Source organism: Alligator sinensis, unplaced genomic scaffold, assembly GCF_000455745.1.
Source record: "Alligator sinensis unplaced genomic scaffold, ASM45574v1 scaffold1369_1, whole genome shotgun sequence".
Classification (NCBI taxonomy): Eukaryota; Metazoa; Chordata; order Crocodylia; family Alligatoridae; genus Alligator; species Alligator sinensis.
The window spans coordinates 182,191-191,294 of record NW_005842875.1 but is presented as its reverse complement, the minus strand read 5'-3'; the positions used below and the strand labels follow the sequence as shown (position 1 = coordinate 191,294).

General features: G+C 58.3%; 2 protein-coding genes across 3 annotated transcripts; one reads left to right on the top strand and one right to left on the bottom strand.

Moving 5' to 3' along the window:
- The first annotated feature begins 9 nt into the window (after window positions 1-9).
- SNRPB (small nuclear ribonucleoprotein polypeptides B and B1) lies at window positions 10-2,191 on the top strand. 2 transcript variants are annotated; one of them, XM_014525759.2, is made up of 6 exons: window positions 10-235; window positions 322-433; window positions 584-736; window positions 1,120-1,258; window positions 1,550-1,675; window positions 2,015-2,191. In XM_014525759.2, the coding sequence occupies exons 1-6, from the start codon at window positions 105-107 to the stop codon at window positions 2,050-2,052; spliced, it is 699 nt and encodes a 232-aa protein (XP_014381245.1). In that variant the 5' UTR covers window positions 10-104; the 3' UTR covers window positions 2,053-2,191. The 2 variants fall into 2 exon arrangements, with proteins under 2 accessions (XP_014381245.1, XP_014381244.1); XM_014525758.2 differs by having other exon boundaries at window positions 1,550-1,714.
- Window positions 2,192-3,069: 878 nt separating this feature from the next.
- Window positions 3,070-9,104, bottom strand: DDX27 (DEAD-box helicase 27; the record flags this gene model as incomplete). The annotated part of the gene is made up of 20 exons (XM_006035790.3): window positions 3,070-3,297; window positions 3,581-3,655; window positions 4,022-4,106; window positions 4,484-4,607; window positions 4,696-4,790; window positions 4,894-4,999; window positions 5,258-5,364; window positions 5,622-5,799; window positions 5,873-5,954; window positions 6,039-6,192; window positions 6,274-6,415; window positions 6,536-6,635; window positions 6,809-6,959; window positions 7,251-7,424; window positions 7,518-7,623; window positions 7,870-7,956; window positions 8,106-8,155; window positions 8,370-8,535; window positions 8,739-8,798; window positions 9,054-9,104. Coding segments are annotated over 20 exons (2,109 nt in total), but the record flags the coding sequence as incomplete, so codon positions are not given.

Here is a 9,104-nt window from a genome sequence, read left to right as displayed (position 1 = left end):
AGCGCCGCGCCGCGCCGGGCCGGGCCGGGGGCCAGCGGGGCTGGGCTGGGTTCGGGCTCACGCCGGTTCGCTTGGTCCCGCAGACGGTGGGGAAGAGCAGCAAGATGCTGCAGCACATCGACTACCGCATGCGCTGCATCCTGCAGGACGGGCGCGTCTTCATCGGCACCTTCAAGGCCTTCGACAAGCACATGAACCTCATCCTGTGCGACTGCGACGAGTTCCGCAAGATCAAGTGAGGGGGGGCCGGGCCGGGCGCGGGGGAGGGGCTGCCCGGGGGGAGGGGCTGCCCGGGGCCTCACGCCGCCCCCCTCCCCCCAGGCCCAAGAACTCGAAGCAGCCGGAGCGGGAGGAGAAGCGCGTCCTGGGGCTGGTGCTGCTGCGGGGAGAGAACCTGGTGTCCATGACGGTGGAGGGGCCGCCCCCCAAAGACGTGAGGAGCGGGGGGCCACGTCCTGGCCGCGAGCCCGCTCCCCTCGGGCTGCGCGGTCTCCCCTCTCTGGCCCCGGGAGGCCGGCGGGCCGCTGAGCCCCCGGGGTCCCTGGGCTGTTCGCCACATTGATTGTTCCTCCTGGTTTTTCAGACTGGCATCGCCCGTGTGCCCCTGGCCGGAGCTGCAGGAGGACCCGGCGTGGGGAGGGCAGCTGGGAGAGGAGTGCCGGCCGGGGCCCCCATGCCCCAGGCTCCAGCAGGGCTGGCCGGCCCTGTTCGGGGAGTGGGAGGACCGTCCCAGCAGGTGAGATGCTGGGGCTCCACCTTCTGCTGAGACGCCCGGTGCTTAGCTGTGGCGTGCCCCGAGGACCAGGTGGCACCAGGCTGCCGTGGTTCGCAGTAGCTGTTAGCTAAGCTCTTGGGCAGCGGTGCTTCATCCCAGGCCCCCCCACACACGCAGAGCACGCGTTGAAGGAGGGTGCAGCTTTCTGCACAAAACTAATTTAGTTTCACTCTGTACCCCCACAACCACCAGTCGTCTGTAGGGACCCGTGACCCCGTATGCAGGTGGGAGACGGGGCACTGCATCCAAGCAGTGAGCAGAGGTGACGTTCATCTCGCACCCTGCTGGCAGTCGGGGCAGCGCCCCGCGGAGCATTTCCGTGAAGTCTTTTCTTTCGGTTACAGGTGATGACGCCCCAGGGCCGTGGAACAGTTGCTGCAGCTGCTGCTGCGGCCACTGCTCGCATAGCAGGAGCCCCTACGCAGTACACACCAGGCCGTGGGGGGCCTCCACCACCCATGAGCAGAGGAGCACCTCCTCCGGGTAAGGAACTACTCTGCTTAAAGTCTGGGGCAATACAGGACCTGTGGTGCTTGGCTGGACTGGTGATGAATTGCAACCTCATCTGAACCCAGTGATGAGTTGGTGTTAAGCAGGATTACTCTGAAGTCCAGCTGGGACTACACATCTCATCTAGGAAAGGAGCAACCATCAAGCAAAACGTGTTGGGGGCTGGGTAGGGTACATACCCTCCATGTTGGCCTGCAATTCTGTGCTGGTCCCTGCTGGCTAGCCCGACCCAAGGCCTGGGACTGACCCCTTCTGTCCTTGTAGGAATGATGGGGCCACCTCCTGGCATGAGACCGCCCATGGGTCCACCTATGGGAATGCCACCTGGCCGAGGGGCACCAATGGGGATGCCTCCCCCAGGAATGAGACCGCCTCCCCCTGGCATGAGAGGTGAGTGGAGGGGTCATCTGCCTCCCCCTGGCATGAGAGGTGAGTGGAGGAGTCTCACCTTGGCTCTGGAAGGTGGGGAGCATATTTTGACTGTGTGCTGAAGCAGCATGGCTCTAGGCAAATGCATTGTTTCAGCCCAGTGCAGCAGACCAGAGCCATGTTCTCCTGGTCGGGCACCTGGGAGGCTGCTCTCAGGCTTGCCACAAGGAGTCTAGGCCTCCTGGAGGAAGTATTATAGGAGAGCCCCAGTACTGGAGACTAGCCTGGTGGCTGCCATTGTGCCTCAGATGTGTTGTTATGAGTAGACTTTTAAACCAGGCTCTTTTTCCCTGTGTCCAGGTCCCCCTCCTCCTGGCATGCGCCCACCCCGACCCTAAGATGTGCTGTGTTGGCGTTAAGTGAACAGAACCTGTCGCTGGCTGCTCCTGCCCAACTGTGTCTGCGTTTCACTGTGTATATTTCCTATTTAGCGGCTGTAAGATTTGTCCCTTTTTAATAAAGTAGGAAACTTTCTAATGGCTGGGCAGTGTCTTTCTCTTGGAGTGGGGTGTTCCCTAGCGAGGGAATGCAGACTGTATGGGAGCTGAGCAAGCATTCTGCAGCCTGTTGTACAGTTCTCCCCTGGGGGAGGGGAGGCCTTATAGCATGGGGTGTTTAAGAGAGACCTGAATGGTCTGCAACTAGAGTGACAGCTTGAACAGCGGGAACAGCAGTCAGATCAACTTGTCCTGCAGCTCAGAGTGCCAACAGAAATGGCCCTGCTTCTACTTCACACAAGTGATAAGGGAACTCGGTGCCCCGGAGAGGGCTGTCTCCTATGCCAAGCAGCTAAGGAGGCAGCATGAATGGGGAGGCTCCCATTCTACCCTGCACCCTTCAATCACCACACTGCGAGATGAGCAGGCTGGGCAAACACATAGCCCTTGAACTGCTCACTCCCTTTTCAACCCCCACCTCTCCTCCATACACATGCATCAGGTTGCAAGCTCACTTATCTCTGCAATACCCCAGGGCCTATGACCTGCTTCCAGGCAGGAGGAAGAGGCTCACTGCCCTTCTCTGTGTAAGAAAGGCCCTTGAGCAGCAGGCACTCTCCTCTGCTGCAGTAACACTACAAGAAGGCCAGTCTCAGGCATGGCTCACCTGTAAGACCCTTCTTACTACACTGTAGATGCAGCCGCTGCTGCTGGGCAGAGGTTGACAGTAGGTGCCTTACCAAAGATGGAAACCAGAGGCAGAGATCTGCCTGTTTGTGGAGCTGCTACCAAACTATTACCTGCAGGACAACAGGATTGCTGCAGCTAGGTCAGGGGCATCTTGAACGGTTTTGCTTTAGGCCCAGTCTCAGACTAGCAGCTGTTACAGACAAGCACAGCAGACTATCACCAGCATAGAGAGGTTGACCCTTTACTGTATGGCTGCAGAAGATACAGTTTTCCCCTGGGGCTCTTCACCAGGTGCTCCTACAGTTACAGCACATGAAGTTCAGCCCAGAAGAGAGGCTGCGTGACTTCCGCCATCACGAAGGGAAGCAGGATTCTTGATGGTGAGGCCCACTGTCTCCTGTGGCAGCATATCCCAGGTAATGCTCTCAACAGAACATCTGTCACTTCCTCTTGTACCTGCAGAAGGACCGATGCTGAAGTCGCATCTCACAGAGCAGCCCTTGTCCCCGTGGGTGCAAGCACCAACCGCCTGCCGAGGAGCAGCATGCTACTGAAGGTACTGTTTGCAGCTGCTCCTCAGCTGGGGGCCTCTCACCCTAGAGCAGCAGGGCTGGCTCTGTCCCAGCTTAAGCACAAAAGATGCTCCTCTGCTGTGGCCCTTTAACAGGCTGATAGGGGAAGGAAGATGAAGACAACATGGGATGGGAAGCCTTGAGAACACACGCAATGGTGCCCTCACCTGGACTTGGATTTGAAGTTTCCTCCTTTTCTGCGATGGGCAAGGCCCAGCCGCTTCCGCTCTTCAAACGAGGGCCTGCAAGGAGAGCACCATAAGGTAAAGCGCAGCCCCAGCCCATGGCACAGCTCAGTTACCACCCAGAGGGTCCACATTTCACCTGCCATAAGCAGCCAGTCATGCCCCTTGCTCACCCTCTGCTACTGTCCTGTTCCCTGGCAAAGGTGGGGTTTCCCACCCACCCCCTCATTCCTCGAAGGGCTTTACAGATGTGGCAGGGGCCTGCTGAGCAGAGGTGCTCACTGTCCCCCATGAGGTACCATGGGGAGGTGGAGCAACTCCCAGCACTCCCTGGTGCCCTTCAGAGAAGGGAGAGGGGGGCGGGCTCTCTGGGGAATGGTGTCCCCTGCCTCTAGGGCTGTGCATGCCCTAGAGCAGAGTTACCCAGCACGATACTGCTTCAGGGCCTTCCTGCTGGTGTTAGTGAGCTCCTCGTCGAATACAGATGACTTCTTCTTCTGTTTGGGGCCTGAGAGAGAAACAGCAACAGGAAGAAAAGTCAGCCAGGCGGCGCAGAGGGGCACAATGCTGGCCCGTTACCAGGCCCAGGGCGTGACTTGCATTGCCATGGGAAGGCAAGGCCAGGCACCCCAAAATCTGCATAGCCACCAAGACACAAGCTCTTCCTCCCACCTCCAGGCCCCCACTGCGTGGCACTGCAGACTGAGCGTGGCCAGTTACACTGCACCCACCCAAACAACTGGCATGGCCTTAGCCTACACCCACAAGCACAAGGAGCCCTGCTGCCCAGAGCCAGCGTGCACACCCCATGTACAGCTATAAGGACCCAGCAAAGGGGATGTCTCCTGAGCTGTCTCTGCAGAAAAGTAGCAGCTCTCTCCTCACCTGTTGCTGCCAAGGGCTGCTCCTCTGGCAGGGCTCGGGCTCGCTTCCCTCTGCGGGCCCTCTTTGCCACTCGCTCTGCGTACATCTGTGACTTCAGGATTTCAAACTGCGACCTCTCCTCTGGCTGCAAGAGATGGACAGTCATCGACTCCCATCCTGGGGCAGGGCGCACACCAAGCCACCCCAACTCAGCCCCCTGCCTCTCTGCTCACCGTCATCTCGCTTTTCTTCTGTGTGTCCTGCATAAACTTCTTCCTTTTCTTCTTGCCTCTCAGTGCCAGGTCAAACTCCTGAAGGGCTTTAGCCACTGAAGACAGACAGAGTGAAAAAATAAGTGGAAGTCCAGAAGAAATACGCAGCAGGAACAGGCCATAGGCCCCAAGCCTAAGCACCCTCAGTTCCTGACTCACGTTTCTCTTTCTTCCTCTCCTCTCGAGTCTGAAACCAGCTCCGCTCAGGCTCCTTGTCTGCCTTCTCCTGGTTTGCCTTCTCCAGTTGCTGCTTAGCCTTGTTAATCTGTGGGATGTTCCCAAGTAGGATTGAGCTCAATCGCTCAGCTGAACTGGGAAGCTATTCTCATTCCAGTACAGCGCCTGGGGGCTGCACTACGTGGAGCCAGGAGCCAGGTCACAGCACCAGGTGACTGCCGAGGACACACCGAGCCAACAGGAGGTCACGGCCTTCCCAGCTCCATGGAGCAGTTGGGCCAGGAGACTGGAACTGAACTCCACCTTCCTGGGTGCCCCAACCCCCAGCAGATCCCTGCGTGCTTACTTGAGCCTCTGACTGCTGCATCTCACGCTCCTCACGCTCCAGGCGCAGCACCGCATACACATCCTTCTCCAGGGTCTCGATCTTTTCCCGGAACTTCAGGATCACATCTGGAACCACCCAGCAAGAGCTGGCCTGAAACGCAGCTCAAGCGACACCCACCTGCACTCACCACCTCACACCCTTGCTACGCATCTAGCATGTTTTTAATCTGCCACCCACCAGGTCTTCCTGCCTGCACCCTCTAGCAAGAGCCAGCTTAAGACATGGCTCATGCCTGCTATTCACCACCTCCCCCTACCCTCTGTCTAGCCTGTTTGTACCCTGAGCTCCCTGTTCACTCCCTCCACCTTGGCAAGGCACCAACCCTGGGGGAGGATTCTGGCCTTCACTGGCGTCTTGGCCGTCTTCACAATCTCCTTCAGCATCTTGCGTTCCTCCTCACCCACCAGCGAGACGGAGCGCCCGGCTCGGCCCGCCCGCGCTGTCCTCCCCACACGGTGCACGTAGTGCTTTACAGTGTTGGGCATCGTGAAGTTAATCACCTGGATAGGAGAGATGAGTTAGCCGGGGCAAGCTTCTGCAGCTCTGGAGAAACAGAGACTCGCAGACACTCACTGTTTTGACACCCTCAATGTCCAGTCCTCGTGCTGCAACATCTGTGGCCACCAGGATGTCGATCTGCTCATCCTTAAAGCGCCTTAACACAGGCAGAGCACAGGCTGTCACACAGCTGCCTCCTGCCCACCACCCCTCCTCCTTCCAGCTGCCCATGACACCCTACCTTAGGGCCTCCAGACGCTGCGTCTGAGACAAGTTGCCATGCAGCTCCCCGACCTGCAGGCCCATCAGCCCCAGCAGGATGTGCAGCCGGTGAGCCTGCTTCTTGGTCTGGGTGAAAAGCATCACGTGGTCGGGGAAGGTTCGCGTCAGCAAAGCTGGAAGACAGAGGCTAGTCAGCTCTGCCCTTTGCAAACCGTGGACTTCAACTCGCCCACCACCCACAAGGGCTCACCCACCTGACACAATGGCTTCACGGTCCCCTTCTCGGTTGGGTCGGATGCGGATGAATTCTTGCCGCAGGAAGGGAGCCACTTCCGTGTTGCTGTTCACAAAGATCCGGACAGGATTCTTCAGGGACACAGAAGCCAAATCCTTCACCTGCCGAAGCGGAGTGGAGACGTGTCACTACAGTCAGGAAGGAGGAGCCGACTGCTCACCACAGCTTCTGGCCTGGGCTGTCCAGGCCACCTGGCAGCCCGCCCAAGGGCCTTTTCTTACCTCGTCTGTCATGGTAGCGGAGAAGAGCATAGTCTGCCGGTGGTGGGAGCAGAGACGGATTATTTCCTTCATCTGCTCCTCGAAGTACTCATCCAGCATTCTGGAGAGGAGAGAAGCAGTGCGGTGCGGCAGCTGGAGCAATGCTGGCCTCCCCATCAGGACCAGGCACACACTGCTCCCCTGTGATGCTGGAAGCCCCATTGCTTGGGCAGGATGCACTTGCTGGGAATGGACGTGGCAGAGCCAGGCCTGCACCACCCCAGCCCAGCTTACCTGTCAGCCTCATCCAAGATGAGCACCTCAATGCTACTCAGATGGAAGGATGGACAGTTGTGGAGATGATCGATCAGACGCCCGGGTGTGGCAATGAGAACGTCTGGCCCGGAGCGCAGCGCTGCCTCCTGAGTCTTTACATCCAAGCCACCTGTGAGGTGAAATCCCCCGCCATGGACCATGAGCTGTGGAGTAGGGCAAGGACAGAAGCCCCAAACTCACCTCCACCAGGTGAAGGATGCCTCTCAGTGGGAAACTTGGAAATCCCCAGGAGAGACCTCCTCCCCTTCCTGCCCAGCAGACGCGGCTCTAGCCTGGAGCCCTGCAGCCCAAGCAGCTTCAATCGCAGGATTCCCAAGATGCTCGTCTCACCCGCTTGCATTAATGTTAAGTGTAGCCCCGACAGCTAAAACTCCCAGGCCCAAGGATAATAAATACTCACCCACAGTAAGGCAGGTTGTGATGCTGCTGAACTGTGCCAGCTCTTTGGTGACAGAGTGCACCTGAATACCCAGCTCCCGGGTTGGCACCAGAACCAGCACCCGGGTCACAGGAGCCTGACGAGGCTTATAGATCAAGCGCTCCAGCACAGGCAAGATGAAGGCAGCTGTTTTACCTGCAAAACAGAGAGCACCAGCAATCAGCCAACCCCAAGGATCTAACTACTACCACCCAGAGCAGCCTCCTTCCCTCTCTCCCAGGCCCCTACCTGTCCCCGTGGCAGCACAGGCGCAAATATCCTTCCCCAACAGGCCTACTGGGATACAGGCTTTCTGGACTGGGGTTGGCTGCCTGAAGCCAAGTGCTGTGATTGCCTGCCAAGGAGAAAGAAAAGCTAGGCATCTGACCAAGGAACAGGAAATCTCACGTGCAGCTCAAGCAGGATGCAGGAGACAACGTCTCCGGGAGGGCTGGTACTCTCATGCCATCCCCTACAGCCCCTGCCTGGCAGGGAGAGACTGGGACTGGGGGTTCCCACACAGCCTCTCTCCTAGCAGGAGCAGCTGTGAAATCTTCCGTGTTCCCTACGACATTGTGCAGAGGCTGAAACAGTGCAATACCTTTAGCAGCGGGCGAGAGAGGTTCATGTCCTGGAACGACAAGCTGTCGTCATAGTGAGATGCATCTTCAAAAAATCTCTCTGTTTCCTGGAGAAACAAAAACAGAGAGGAAGACTCGAAACAAGACGCAGCACACACAGCCCCTGCCTACCTGCTCTCGCTGGTGCTGAGGTTGGATTCCTTGGGAGGAAAGGTGCTGAACAGTATCATTCTTTCCCCCTCACCCTGATACTTACCACCGCTTCTCCCTTCCCCTTTCTCTTCCGCTCTTTCACCTTGAGGGTATCTGCAGAGAAGGAAAAGCGCTGAGCCTCAAGTGTTGACTGAGAACAGCTCCAGCCAAGCCGGCACCAAGTGCATGTCCCAGGAGGGCGACGCCAAGGCAGGCTGGAAGTGGAATATCAAGCAAGGTCCTTTCCCCGCGACAGAAGCACAGACCACGAGGAAGCGCTGGGGGCTCGTCGAGAGAGGAGGCACCGACTACGGCTCCCTCCTAGTACCTGCTTGTGTGAAGATGCTCTCGTCAGCTGAGGAATACTGGGACTCCACATCCACATCCTCCCCCTCCTCCTCCCTGCTTGCTTCACTCTCTCGTTCTTTATTTTCATCTTCCTTTTCCGCCCCCGTGTCCTCCTCCTTTGTCTTTACTCGTTTTGCATCTCTTTCCTAAATGGAGACAGGGAATCTGTGACCTGAAGGGTGTAAACACGGCTCCAGCCACCCTCCAACCATGTTTCAAAGGTAAACCTCTATGGGAGCGGGAAGAGTAAGAAAAGCAGAGTCCTGTTCTCTGCCCCTGCCCTACGCCTCTCTCACGGTGAGAAGCACTAGGAAGGCGGTTTTCTTCCAGGCTGCTGAGCACCACTGACCTGGGCTTTCCTTTTCCTTCTCACTTTTTCAATCTTCTCATCCAGCGTCGTGGCTGCTCGCTGGGCAGGGAAAGGCAAAGAATTAGGGAAAGCTACAGAGCCCTGCATGGCCTGGCCTGCAGGTCGTCGGGCGCCCAGGAAGGAGGCAACAGGGTCAGGCTCGGTCCGGGAGACAACTTGCATCAAAGCGACCAGGGCCCCCGGGCTGAACTGGCCCCCGAGAAAAGGAGCCTCCCTCCCGCCCCGGCACGCGGCGCCCTTGCTCGCTCCTTCCTCGCTGCGGGAAGGAGGGGACCGGCCCCGGGCCACACTCACCTTCCCCTTGAGCTGCCGCAGCGCCTCGGCCCAGGCCCCCACGCCGCCCCC

What these genes read in the sequence shown, in the direction of transcription:
- SNRPB (XM_014525758.2), top strand. Translation starts at nt 105, where the DNA reads ATGCTGCAGCACATCGACTACCGCATGCGCTGCATCCTGCAGGACGGG. An exon ending in AGGGGCCGCCCCCCAAAGAC is followed by an intron (nt 434 to 583) that starts GTGAGGAGCGGG and finishes CTGGTTTTTCAG; the next exon opens with ACTGGCATCGCCCGTGTGCC. An exon ending in CAGAGGAGCACCTCCTCCGG is followed by an intron (nt 1,259 to 1,549) that starts GTAAGGAACTAC and finishes CTGTCCTTGTAG; the next exon opens with GAATGATGGGGCCACCTCCT.